The sequence below is a fragment of the Coregonus clupeaformis genome, chromosome 21 (assembly GCF_020615455.1).
Source record: "Coregonus clupeaformis isolate EN_2021a chromosome 21, ASM2061545v1, whole genome shotgun sequence".
In the NCBI taxonomy this organism is placed as follows: domain Eukaryota; kingdom Metazoa; phylum Chordata; class Actinopteri; order Salmoniformes; family Salmonidae; genus Coregonus; species Coregonus clupeaformis.
In genome coordinates this window covers 1008286-1023137 of record NC_059212.1, presented here as the reverse complement: position 1 = coordinate 1023137, position 14852 = coordinate 1008286, and the positions used below count along the sequence as shown (strand labels likewise).

The 14852-nt window shown below is 40.3% G+C and overlaps 1 protein-coding gene across 1 annotated transcript in view; it reads left to right on the top strand.

Annotated features, from left to right (window-relative positions):
• Nucleotides 1-7377: 7377 nt before the first annotated feature.
• LOC121534851 (CD151 antigen-like) overlaps nucleotides 7378-14852 on the top strand; it is a 56244-nt gene continuing 48769 nt past the window's right edge. Inside the window, exons 1-2 of the mRNA XM_041841441.2 lie at nucleotides 7378-7590; nucleotides 12359-12455. Of these exons, the coding sequence (XP_041697375.1) occupies nucleotides 12360-12455 (96 nt within the window). The 5' untranslated portion in view covers nucleotides 7378-7590; nucleotide 12359. The remainder of the gene's footprint in view (nucleotides 7591-12358; nucleotides 12456-14852) is intronic.

Below are 14852 nucleotides of genomic sequence, written 5' to 3'. Positions count from 1 at the left end.
GTGCACAGACCATTGGCACATACCCAACCTGCGCGTCTCCCTTGGTGACAGGTTTTTTCCGCGCTACACCCCTAATAGAAGGGCATTATTTTCCATGGAACAAACCTCTGCAGCCTTTTTCTATTGCAAACAAATTGCGCTCCAAATGTAATAGGCAAACAGCCTACTTCAACGACCCTTCTGTGTTGCAACAGGGACAACTTGGCTATTATCATTTAATAGATCAAAATTAAAGTCAGAAGGGTGTCTTCATGGGGATTTCAAATGTGATTTGGTATTTTAAGGTCTGTTTGCAAATATCTAAAACTTCATATCCTTACATTTCAGATGATGTTGAAAGTAACTTTGCATATAGCCGTCCCTATATCCAAGATTACGGTAATGCATTACATGAAACCAATCCAAAGGTGTACCATTGCCATCTAGTGGCAATACAACGTTTAGAATTGAGTAGGCTTTGCTCAGTGCATTTAGCATTCAAGGATACTAATTAGTGTATAAGAAACATTGATGCACATATGTTAACCCATTTCAAGTCAGTGTAATTTTACAATAAAACAAAGTCATATCTCTTTTGAAATTAAATGAACATAGAGCCTAATAGTATGATATGGGATGTCGACCAAATGAAAATATTATGTGCAAAATGTCAGTCCCAATAATTATGAAGATGCCATGATACTCAGAGTTCCAAATGTTGGCTCCCATACCCCCTTATATCGTTCCTTTATATGGTTAGGTGCATATCCTTTTATGATTGACAACCTTATTTTGTGTTTGCCTGCTTACTCTTAGTATATCATATTGTGTTAACTTTTCTTTGAAAGATCATGAATCAGTAGCAAGTCATTTCCATGTAAAATGACCCATGAGTACCAACATGTGAAGTTCATAGGAGCATGTCAAATTTGGGTGTCAAATGAAAGCTAAAAGTCTATATTATTAATAAATTAAGGCATATACATTTTCCAACCATTTTCCATCCTAAAAATGTGGAATAAGCAAAGGCTTTGATTTCTGGTCAAACAGATGGAAAAGGGGTCTTAGAAAACAATTACCAGAAAAAGTATATACATCAAAACTAAGTAAAGGCCCCTGCCAACTAATATCAACACTTATATTTAGTGTTGGATACATTTTTCTGCCTTCTGTAAGTTTAAGAAACATTGCCTTGTGCCTTGGAATTCTGTTACCAAAAACCCATATGTCTTTAGGATATGCTTTAATTTCTCTCCCTCATGAGGAGGGAGGATAATGAAAGTTCACAGAAGGAACAAGTAAAGGTAGACCTATCAATTAGGTATAGTGTTTTTACTGAAATCAATTTTGTTTATAAATTAATAAGTGGTTAATACTCAATTCCGTTGCCTAATCGGTAATAGAATTTCCGAAAAATCTGTAACGGAATATCTGCAGTTAAATTGGCTACGATGGGAAATCATAGTAGTCACAAACCACAGTTGGATTCACAAGTTTGGACAGTAAAGTACTGCAAAGTAGAGTACAGTAAAGAAAAGTAGAGTGTAGTTCAGTACAATAAAGTAGAGTTCAGTACAGTACACAGCAGAGCACACTGGAGTTGACTACACTATAATGTATTGTACTGAACTCTACTCTACTGTACTGTACTCTACTGTGCTGTGCTGTACTAATCAAATCAACATTTGTCACATGCGCTGAATACAACTGGTGTAGACTTAACCGTGAAATGCTTCCTTACTAACCCTTCCCAATGATGCAGGCTTAAAAAAATAAAATAAATAAGAACAATTGTAACAAGAGGAATAAAATACAAAAACATTGAGCTACACTGAACAAAACTATGAACGCAACATGTAAAGTGTTGGTCCTATGTTTCATGAGCTGAAATAATAGATCCTAGAAATGTTCCACAAATTTGTACACAAATTTGTTTACATCCGTGTTAGTGAGCATTTCTCCTTTGCCAAGATAATCCATCCACCTGACAGGTGTGGCATATCAATAACCTGATTAAACAGCATGATCATTACACAGGTGCATCTTGTTCTGGGGACAATAAAAGGCCACTCTAAAATGTGCAGTTTTGTCATGAAACACAATGCCACAGATGTCTCAAGTTTTGAGCGAGCATGCAATTGGCATGCTGAGTGCAGGAATGTCCACCAGAGCTGTTGCCAGAGAATTTAATGTTAATTTCTCTACCATAAGCCGCCTCCAACGTCGTTTTAGAGAATTTGGCAGTACGTCCAACCGGCCTCACAACCACAGAATTATAAATTGATTACATGTATTTATTTTCTAACCCATCTACACACAATAACAAAGTGAAAACGTGTTTTTAGACATTTTTGCAAATGTATTAATAATGAAATTCAGAATTATCTAATTTCCATAAGTATTCACACCCGAGTCAATACTTTGTAGAAGCACCTTTGGCAGTGTTTACAGCTGTGGGTCTTTCTGGGTAAGTCTCTAAGAGTGTTCCACAACTGGATTGTGCAACATTTGCCCATTATTATTTTCAAAATTCTTCAAGCTCTGTCAAATTGGTTGTTGATCATTGCTAGACAACCATTTCCAGGTCTTGACATGGATTTTCAAGTAGATTTAAGTCAAAACTGTAACTCGGCGACTCAGGAACATTCATGGTCTTCTTGGTAAGCAACTCCAGTGTAGATTTGGCCTTGTGTTTTAGGTTATTGTCCTGCTGAAAGGTGAATTTGTCTCCCAGTGTCTGGTGGAAAGCACACTGAACAGGTTTTCCTCTAGGATTTTGCCTGTGATTAGCTCCATTCCGTTTATTTTGTATCCTGAAAAACTCCCCAGTCCTTAACGATTACAAGCATACCCATAATATGATGCAGCCACCAGTATGCTTGAAAATATGGAGAGTGGTGTTGTATTGGATTTGCCCAACTTTGTATTCAGAACAAATAGTTAATTGCTTTGCAATATTTTTTGCAGTATTACTTTAGTGCCTTGTTGCAAACAGGATGCATGTTTTGGAATATTTGTATTCTGTACATGCATCCTTCTTTTCACTCTTTCATTTATGTTTGTATTGTGGAGTAACTACAATGTTGTTGGTCCATTCTCCGTTTTCTCCTATCACAGCCATTAAACTCTGTAACTGTTTTAAAATCACCATTGGCCTCATGGTGAAATCCCTGTGCAGTTTCCTTCCTCTCCGTCAACTGAGTTAGGAAGGGCGCCTGTATCTTTGTAGTGACTGGGTGTGATAAACCATCCAAAGTGTAATTAATAACTATACCATGCTCAAAGGGATATTCAATGTCTGCTTGTTTTTTTACCCATCTACCAATAGGTGCCCTTCTTTGTGATCCATTGGAAAACCTCCCTGGCTTTTGCGGTTGAATCTGTGCTGGAAATTCACTGCTCGACTGAGGGACCTTATAGATAATTGTTAAACACTATTATTGCACACAGAGTGAGTCCATGCAACTTATTATGTGACTTGTTAAGTACATTTTTACTCCTGAACTTATTTAGGCTTTCCATAACAAAAGGGTTGAATACTTATTGACTCAAGACATTTCAGCTTTTCATTTGTTATTAATTTGTAAACATTTCTAAAAACATAATTCCACTTTGACATTATGGGGTACTGTGTGTAGATTAGTGACACAAACTCTGAATTTAATCAATTTTAAATCCAGGCTTTAACACAATAACAATGTGGAAAAGTCAAGGGGTATGAATAGTTTCTGAAGGCACTGTATAGTCTTGTGAGTGGTCATAGAGTCAGTGCAAGATAGGGTCAGTGCAGATAATTTAAGTAACAATTAATTAAATACTTGACTTTTTCCACATTTTGTTACGTTACAGCCTTATTCTAAAATTGATTAAATTATTTTTTTCCCTCATCAATCTACACACAATACCCCATAATGACAAAGGGAAAACAGGTGTTTTGAAATGTTTGCAAATTTATTAGAAATAAAAAACAGACCCTTTGTATGAGACTAGAAATTTAGCTCAGGTGCATCCTGTTTCCATTGATCATCCTTGAGATGTTTCTACAAGTTGATTGAAGTCCACCTGTGGTAAATTCAATTGACTGGACATGATTTGGAAAGTCACACACCTGTCTATATATGGTCCCACAGTTGACAGTGCATGCCAGAGCAAAAACCAAGCCTCGAGGTCGAAAGGATTGTCCGTAGAGCTCCGAGACAGGATTGTGTCGAGGCACAGATATGGGGAAGGGTACCAAAAAATTTCTGCAGCATTGAAGGTCCCCAAGAACACAGTGGCCTCCGTCATTCTTAAATGGAAGAAGTTTGGAACCACCAAGACTCTTCCTAGAGCTGGCCGCCCGGCCAAACTGAGCAATCGGGGGAGAAGGGCCTTGGTCAGGGAGGTGACCAAGAACCCGATGGTCACTCTGACAGAGCTCCAGCATTCCTCTGTGGAGATGGAAGAACCTACCGGAAGGACAACCATCTCTGCAGCACTCCACCAATCAGGCCTTTATGGTAGAGTGGCCAGACGGAAGCCACTCTTCAGTAAAAGGCACATGAAAGCCCGCTTGGAGTTTGCCAAAAGGCACCTAAAGGACTCTCAGACCATGAGAAACAAGATTCTCTGGTCTGATGAAACCAAGATTGAACTCTTTGGCCTGAATGCCAAGCGTCATGTCTGGAGGAAACCTGGCACCATCCCTACGGTGAAGCATGGTGGCAGCATCATGCTGTGGGGATGTTTTTCAGTGGCAGGTACTGGGAGACTAGTCAGGATCGAGGGAAAGATGAATGGAGCAAAGTACAGAGAGATCCTTGATGAACACCTGCTCCAGAGTGCTCAGGACCTCAGACTGGGGCGAAGGTTCATCTTCCAACAGGACAACGACCCTAAGCACACAGCCAAGACAACGCAGGAGTGACTTCGGGACAAGTCTCTGAATGTCCTTGAGTGGCCCAGCCAGAGCCCGAACTTGAACCCGATCTAACATCTCTGGAGAGACCAGAAAATAGCTGTGCAGCGACTCTCCCGATCCAACTTGACAGAGGTTGAGAGGATCTGCAGAGAAGAAAGGGAGAAACTCCCTAAATACAGGTGTGCCAAGCTTGTAGCGTCATACCCAAGAAGACTCAAGGCTGTAATCGCTGCCAAAGGAGCTTCAACAAAGTACTGAGTAAAGGGTCTGAATACTTATGTAAATTTAATATTTCCGTTTTTTATTTGTAATACATTTGCAAAAAATTCTAAAAACCTGTTTTTGCTTTGTCATTATGGGGCATTGTGTGTAGAAAAAAACGATTTAATCCATTTTAGAATAAGGCTGTAACGTAACAAAATGTGGAAAAAGGGGTCTTAATACTTTCCGAATGCACTGTATTTAGCAATCTTATGGCTATTTAACAGTCTTATGGCTTGGGGGCAGAAGCTGTCTCTGAGCATGTTGGTCCGAGAGCCGATGCTCTGGTACTGTTCGCCGGACGATAGCAGAGTGAACAGTCTATGGCTTGGGTTGCTAGCGTCTTTGGCAATTTTTCAGGTCTTCCTCTGACATCGACTGATATAGAGGTCCTGGATGGCAGGGAGCTCGGCCCCATTGATGTACTGGATGTCCGCATCACCCACTGTAGCACTTTACGGTCAAGGGTGGTGCATTTACCATACCAAGCTTTGATGCAGCCAGTCAAGATTTGATGCAGCCAGTTGATGAGCCATCTTCACAACTGGACCATGTTAAGTCCTTAGTGATGTGGACGCCAAAAAACTTGAAGCTCTCGACCCGCTCAACTACAGCCCTATCGATGTGGACGGGGGCGTGCTCTCCCCTCTTTCTCCTGTAGTCCACGATCAGCTACTTGGTCTCACTGACGTTGAGGGAGAGGTTGTTGTCATGGAACCACACTGCCAAGTCTCTGACCTCCTCCCTGTAGTCTCTCATTGCCGTCGGTGATCAGGCCTACCACTGTCGTGTTGTCAGCAAACTTGATGATGGTGTTGGACTCGTGCGTGGCCACGCAGTCGTGGTTGAATAGGGAGTATAGGAGGGGACTGAGCACACACCCTTGAGGGGCCCCCATATTGAGGGTGAGCGTGGCGGAGTTGCTGTTGCCTATACTCACCACCTGGTCCGCCAGTCAAGAAGTCCAGGATCCAGTTACAGAGGGAGATATTCAGTCCTAGGGTCCCCAGGTTGGTGATGAGCTTGGAGGGGACTATGGTGTTAAACACTGAGCGGTAGTCAATGAACAGCATTCTCACATAGTTATTTCCCCTCTTGTCAAGGTGGGAGAGGGCAGTGTGAAGTGCAATAGTGTAGCTCTAGTGTTTAGCCCAGAGTGGATATTGATGTGGTAAACTCCTCAATGCCATCGGATGAATCCCGGTAAAAGTGACTTAGAACGGTTATAAGACTCCCTGCGTTAAAGTCTCCGCCCACCAGAAAAGCTGCTTCTGGGTGAGCGGTTTCTTGTTTGTTTATGGCCCCATACAGTTTGTTGAGTGTCAGTGGTGTTGGCTTGTGGAGGGATGTAGACAGCCATGATGAAGAACTATCTTGGTAGATAAAAGGGTCTGTAGCTTACCATGAGGCATTCTATATCAGGTGAGCAAAAGCTTGTGATTTCCTTCACACTGGAAGCAGCACTCCAGTTAATGTTTATGAAGAGACACACTGTACTCTACTGAGCACTACTGTGCTGTACTTTGATGTCCAAACTTGTGAAACAGAGACCTCTATGATTGGTTCAGATTTGGTCCGAACCAGACCAACCAAATTTGGTCTGGTTTGGGGGCAAAGCTCATTAAAATAATAGCCAGTGTGCAGAATAATACCCAAATATGCAAAGGAGGATATTGCATATTTATACCTTTATGTACCTATTTAGGATACATCACCATGAAGAGAATGACGTTCATATCCATAATTATGCATTTCTGTGTACAAATCAGGGAACCATGATTAAATTCAGTTACTGCAATTCTGTTACCTGGTGTAAATCCTGTTCACTAACTGTAGTTCAATAAGCAAAATAGAGTCAAAATGTAATGTCATAGCCAGCTGACACCCCATTCTTTCTGCAGACATCCTTGAATCTTAAGCAGATATTTAACAACATTTTCAGAAAACATGGACACACAGAATGGAGGGTGATTTGACTGAAATTCTGTAAAAATTTTTTGCATCTACACAGTTCTTCCAGTAAATGTGTTGTTTATGTAACATTTCCAGTGTAAATTATTAAAACTAGTCCTTGTGCATAGAGTTGTAGCCTATGGTTTGTTAAACTTTGAAACCAATGGTTTTTGTTTGACATACATTTAAGTGAAAAATCTGCCTCGGCGCAAATCCATGTCCATGGAATTGCCCAGCAGCAACCAGGAACAGAACTGTTCTATTGCGCCACAGGGCAGAAAAAAATCAAAGTGATTGGGTGGAGTCGACACGACCTACAGTAGACTAGCCACTCACTAGTTTAGCATTTTGCGCTTCCCCCTCTCTGGTTTGGTGTATTGAAGGAATCCCTGAAAAATAGAGTTCGGAATGAAAACGACCAAAAACGAGTTTTAAACATCTCTATCTGTTATTTTGGATACATCAACGCCTTGCTACTCGTAACAACACAGCCGCAGGTAGGTACTGAGCAGCGGCTTCAAGCTTGTTACTTTGTAACACATTAGCATGTTCGACAGCAACAATGTTGCAATTTACAGAAAAGTTCATTTAAACGTACCGTTTTGGATTCTAAGGCAACCTATTTAATTATTTATTGGTTTAGTGATACCAAGCAGGGTTAAAATGTCAATTTGAACCTTTTACTGCGGGAAATGATTGTTGTCTAGCTAGCATGTAGGCTAGGTTAGCTCACAGGAACACAGCAATTCTATTTTCTTTGTGAATCGGAGATATGCAGTCAGCTGCTGAGATTAGGTATACTCAACTAGATTAAGCCGCGGCACGATTTTTTCCTTGAGCAGATGGTCAGGGGGCCGGAACATAATTACAAATAATTCGAGGGCTGCAAATTGACCGCAAGAAGCCCAAACAGATATAATATTTGACTAAAACATTAACATTTAAAATCTTGCTTACATTTGTATACGGTCAATTACAGTGCCTTGCAAAAGTATTCATAATGCTTTACATTTAATTGTGTTACAAAGTGGGATTAAAATATATATAATTGTCATTTTTTTTGTCAACAATCTACACACAATACTGTAATGTCAAGGTGGAAGATATTTTTTTTTTTTTGGGGGGATTAATACACAATTCATAACTGAAATATAGTCGTTGCATAAGTATTCAGCCCCTTTGTTTAGGCAATCTTAAATTAGTTCAGGAGTAAAATGTGGCTTAATAAATCACATAAGGTACATGGACTCACTCTGTGTGAAATAATAGGGGTTTACATTATTTTTTTATGACTAACTCTTCCTCTGTCCCCCCTACATACAACATCTGTAAGGTCCCTCAATCAAGTATTGAATTTCAAGCACAGATTAAACTACAAAGACCAGGGAGCTTTTCGAAAGCCTCATAAAGAAGGGCAGTGATTGGTAGATCGATAACAATAACGAATCAGACATTAAATATCTCTTTAAGCAATTAATAATTATGCTGTGGATTATATATTAAACCACCCAGACACATCAAATATACAGTCGTCCCACTGAACTGAGCCGCAGTCAGGAATGAAACTGCTCAGGGATGTTACCATTACCTAAATGACAGAGTGAAAAGAAGAATACCAATATTCGAAAACTTGCATCTTGTATGCAACAAGGCACTAAAGTAATACTGCAAAAAAAGCCTTATGTTTGGGGCAAATACAACACATCACTGAGTAACTGCCACCTTATTTTCAAGCATGGTGGTGACTGCATCATTATATGGGTATGCTTGACATAGGCAAATACTGAGCGAGAGGAATTCACCTTTTAGCAGTTTCAATAAGGTGTTTCAGTTGAATTCCCTACAACCCCCATCAAAATAAATATGTTTGGAATTGTTGTCAAACTATTGAACACTACAATAAATATGGTGCCAGTCGTTTGCAAAATACCCCAAAACCCATGCATTAATTATGATGTTTTTTAATTATCATTAATCTAATTAATAATAGTTTGACTAAACACATATAGGCCTATAGCCAATATAAAAGTATACAAATGTGAAGGAAGATGGTTTCTTCTGTCACGTTCTAAACATGCCCTGAACTGAAAGGGTTCAAGGCCTTCAAATACTTTAATGATCTGTCATGCACAGGAGACAAGTCAGTGATTACTCATTGGGGGTAAGTTGTGAGCCTATATCAGACAGCTGTGGTATGTCTGGTTGTCAGCGGTCTTGTATTGAGCTGTAGACGATTCCATTAAGCTTTAAGGAAAAAGGTGATTTCAGTGTTCAAAATGTGAACATTCATGTGTGTTTTCAAAGTGTTGAACCCTGTTTATTGAAAGAGCCTTTATGATTTTGTATGTCTCAGATTTGGGATTTAAGTTTGACCTCTTTAGCGCATTGTGCTCCTCCTGTGCACAGTTTTCTTTACTCAGCAGCACCATTTATGTACATAATACAATGATGAGTTCCTGTCAAAGGTTTGTCTGAATTTAATTGACAGGAACACACTAAAGGGGTCCACCCTAACAGATGGTCAACAGACACAGGGCAGGTTCAGTAGACAGACCCCCACACAAATATAGGCCTACAAACACTGTAAAACCACAAATGATTGATGAATGCCAAAATGCTACATTGTTTACTAATGCCAAATGTAAGCATGGTGAACTTACTTAATGAGTTGCTGCATATGGAGTTCTCTATATTAGATGCCAGAAAATGTATTCTACAAGAAATAGCTTTGGCTACTGTACGTATAACATTTCCTGTTTTTGGAGACACACGAGTATAATAGGGATGTTATTGTCAGCAAGTCCTATTCATGCCCTCATGCCCACATCATTGTTGTCGGCCATGTGTGACCTACGCTGGTTGAAAAATAATACTATCTGGATCATAGTGTTTTTTTATTTGAGGTATTTTTTGGTGACCATGCCCTCCTTTTGCCTGTGGATATAAACTCTGTATGATCTCACTGGTTTTATACTCCTCATCCCACTTGAAAGGGCATCCACAGACACGAATGAACTCAATGACTAAGCGTGTAACTCATTGGGGTGTTGACTATATATGTTCAGGCCAACTTCTGATCTCATATATAGAGAGATAATGTTATAGATATTACCTTTATAACATAAATCCAAATATGTTATTTGTCGCATGAATAAAATTTGCACTCATAGTATAAGACAGTAATGGTCAGATCATGCAGCATGACAACACATGATGCTGCTGTGATCAGTGTTATAGTGAATATAAGCCCTTCCAAACAGTTCAGTACAGCACAATGCAAATACATCTTCTTTCCACAGCTGTTTCTTGCTATGTAACCTCTTCCCCAGGCTGACCGGCCAAGTTGACTTGCTGTGTTACAGTAGGCTAGAGAAGGCTGTCTTGCATTTGTATTAATGCAATGGTGTGTGTGTCAGTGCATGAGCGGTGTAGAGAAGGCAGTGAAATTACAGTAGAGAACGCTCTTATATTAGTATCACAGAAGGCTTAGACTAGTACACTCTGGTACGGCCTGTGTGTGTGGGAGAGAGAGAAGGCTGGCAGGAGGGTGAGGAGAGGGCAGGTCTGGACTTGACTGTTGAGTTAAAGGCGCAGCATGGTCAATCCGACATCTGCTTTGGCCATGCTGCATTTACGGTGATACGGCCTAAGCAGAAGTCAGGGCATTCATACTTCTTGCAGTGCAGAGCTGTTGTTAAGGAAGTTGTCAAGAAGGTGAGTTTGTGTTTATACAAGACCTACCGCCCCCACCTACTGTCAACCAGTCATGTCAATGCGGAGCCCTTGTTACAAAATGTTGGATTTTTTAAAACCTTTTGAATTTTGTAGCACCATGGAGCACAAGCACATATAAGCCTGATTTCAGATCAGTTTGTCTGATTAATTAGTCTTCCCCATATCATTTTGAGTGGACAGGTAGTAGTTGATGCAGAGAGAGAAGAATAAGATCAGCCTTGAGGGATATCGGAGTTAGAAGACCTACAAGTGGTGGACAAACATGCAAACAAATGAGGGACAAGAAGATGACTATTGGGCGACTACTCGTGCACTTTTGGGTGGGGGCATTGTCATATTGTTATCCTTCATTCATCCAGTTGATTCTGTTTTTACCTTTGTACAGTACCTTTGTAATACAACAGTAGAGAGGGAGATTTGGAACTGTTTTCAGATAGTCTTTAGGAAGACAAGTTGAACAAATTAACAAGAATAGCAGTACAGCAAAAGTGAATGAGCTTTCAGTTAATTAATTGAAAGTTGTATCTGTTATGGTCTTTGTATGGCTTCTTATCCAGTTTTTTTCTCTAACCAAGCAATAACACACCTGATTCAACTAATCATGACTTGATTGAAATCTATGATTTGTTGATTAGTTGAATCAGGTGTGTACTGGATGGCAAGAACAAAAGCCTAAGTCCACATTGATCTCTGTGGATACGATTGGACCTTGTTATGAGTGCTACTTTCATGATGAATAGTAATGATCAGTTTATTTTAATAACTTTAGAATATAATCACATTTTACATAAATGTCTGTCTGTAAATTTTGAACATATGGAAATGAATTCAGATGGATTATTTAAGAGGTGGGCTTATTTGGAACACTCATGGGTTTAAAGGGTACGTGGGGTACCCGTTAAGCCCATTGCAGACTTTTCCACATATTTGTATCAAATATTTGTGTCTTATTAAATCATTTTGTAAGTAAAGTCACACAACTTCACATGAGAAATTAATCCTTAATCAAAATTAGGCCAGTATATGTTAGAAATATTTAAAATTTGATTTTGGTTGGCTTATTAGGTACACTTATACCCTACAGTATATTGGTCCAAACAATATGTCAAAAAAACAAGCTAAATCAAAAAGGGTACTTCTGAGATATTAATAATAATCATTTTTATGTTGAATAAATCAATGTGACATTTTTTTTCCTTCAGAATATAAACATACTCCATATTTTAGAGCACACTATAAGAAGTATTGTCACACCAAGATGTTTTACTCTACCATGTATGGCTCACGGATCATAGGGCCTTAAAGGAGGCCTTAAAGGAGGCCTGTATAGGTCTAAAAAGGGATTTTCTCAATAATGGTTTGTGGTACGAATGCAAAAAGCATCCTTCCTCAAATAAAGTTTTTATTTAATAATTGCCCGAATGATCTGTGATAGCAAAAATAGGCTTATTCTGTGTTCGGGAAACTGTCCCTAAAAGAGTCACCAGCCGATATAAAGTTAACAAACCCACCTCTCTCTTTCTCCTGCAGCATGGGGGCACCAGCGACAGCGTACGACGAGAAGAAGGAAGCATGCGGGACCGTCTGTCTGAAGTACCTCCTATTCACATTCAACTTCCTCTTCTGGGTGAGTCTGCATGCCTGTCTGTCTGCCTGCATGTGACTTTCATGCTGGGAGGACTCACCCCTCTGAGAAATGTTGGGGTTTTGCATCTTTCTGGTGTCCACAGACCAACACAACACCACCAGGCATTCCATCCCACATTCCGTATCACTCAGCTCTCCGTAGACCACTGTGCTACCCAGCCCGCTAGACTGAACGGCTAGTCAGCCGCTGTGGGGGGGGGATGACAGCTGTCCTAATACAGATCTCAGGAAAGATGTGTCCGCTAATGCAAACCTAATAATCTAGCCCTGCTAGGCTGCTACAGATGCTCAAATACATGTTTTCCCCTAAATAATTGTGAATCCACAGGGAAATTCAAATTCTACTACAATTATGATTTTAAGTTGATGGATTCTGTTAAAATGTAACATGTTTCAAGTTAAACTGTAGTTTGTTTGTATCCTGTGAGTATTAATGGAGTTTAGGACATGAAACTGTGTGTATGCTAATTTGGAAAGGTTGACATAATCAGATAAGAGGAAATTGCCTCGGACCAGGGACAGGGTGGGTTGTGATTCTGACATCTAGCTAAACAAAGAGAGGACCAGGGACATTCCACAGGGGAGAGAAGGGAAACACATTGGGGTCATAAAATCTATAGCTGGCAAGGTGACACCTACAAGAGGGTGGTGACCAAAAGAAAGGAAGAGTATAAGATGTGTTGTGAAATTTCTAAATGTATGCACTCAACTGATGGCATCCTTGGTAATAAACACTTGAAACTTCTCTTGAGATTTTGGTCTCAATTCCTTATTGCAAAGAGGTTGCAATAGCAAAGTTTCATTTTTTTAATTTTTCCTGTAATTGTATTTTACACCCTTTTTCTCCCCAATTTCGATCATGTCTCATCGCTGCAACTCCCCAACAGGCTCGGGAGGCAAAGGTCGAGTCATGCGTCCTCCGAAATATGACCCGCCAAACCACGCTTCTTAACACCCTCCGGCTTAAACCGGAAGCCAGCCGCACCAATGTGTCGGAGGAAACACCGTTCACATGACGACCGAGGTCAGCCTGCAGGCGCCTGGCCCGCCACAAGGAGTCGCTAGAGCGCGATGGGCCAAGTAAAGCCCCCCCGGCCAAAACCTCTCCTAACCCGGACGATGCTCGGGAGCCCCTCAATTTTAAGTTTTTAAAGTCCCAAATAATATAACAAATTACATAGAAGTGATTGAAATATATTTTATTTGAGCACTACGGCTTCTACATCTCAATCCAACCAATGAAAATACAGACATCTCATGGAACTGGAGAGATTTTTCCCCAGGTGGAGTGGTCAATATCCTTATATGGAGATGTCTTTACTTTATCACTAGTATGTGGATTCCAGGGTCAGATTCTGTTCCTTAACAACGTTGTCAGTGTCAAGATAACATTATGTCGGGGTGATATATAAGTTAGCAGCAGCTACTGTATTTCCTTTTGTGAAATGTTATTTAATATTATTCACACCTCTTTATTCACACCTCCACATTTTGTTGTTACAGCCTGAATTTAAAATGGATGAAATTGAGCTTTTGTGTCACTGGCCTACACACAATACCCCATAATGTCAAAGTAGAATTATGTTATTGGAAATGTTTACAAATTAATTAAAAATGAAAGGCTGAAAGGTCTTGAGTCAATAAGTATTCAACCCCATTGTTATGGCAAGCTTAAATAAGTTCAGGAGTAAAAATGTGCTTAACAAGTCTCATTGATAAGTTGCATGGACTCTGTGTGCAATTATAGTGTTTAACATGATTTGTGAATGACTACCCCATCTCTGTACATTTTACATTTTAGTCATTTAGCAGACGCTCTTATCCAGAGCGACTTACAGTTAGTGAATACATATATATATATATATTTTATACTGGCCCCCCCGTGGGAATCGAACCCACAACCCTGGCGTTGCAAACGCCATGCTCTATCAACTGAGCTACATCCCTGCCGGCCATTCCCTCCCCTACCCTGGACCAATTGTGCGCCGCCCATGAGTCTCCCGGTCGTGGCCGGCTGCGACAGAGCCTGGATTCGAACCAGGATCTCTAGTGGCAGAGTTAGCACTGCGATGCAGTGCCTTAGACCACTGCGCCACTCAGTACTGTACCCCACACATACAATTATCTGTAAGGTCCCTCAGTCGAGCAGTGAATTTCAAACAAAGAACAGGGAGGTTTTCCAATGACCCGCAAAGAAGGGCACCTATTGGTAGATGGGTAAAAATATAAAAAGCAGAAATTTAATAACCCTTTGAGCATGGTGAAGTTATTAATTACACTTTGGATGGTGTATCAATACACCCAGTCACTAGAAAGATACAGGCTTCCTTCCTAACTCAGTTGCCGGAGAGGAAGGAAACCGCTCAGGGATTTCACC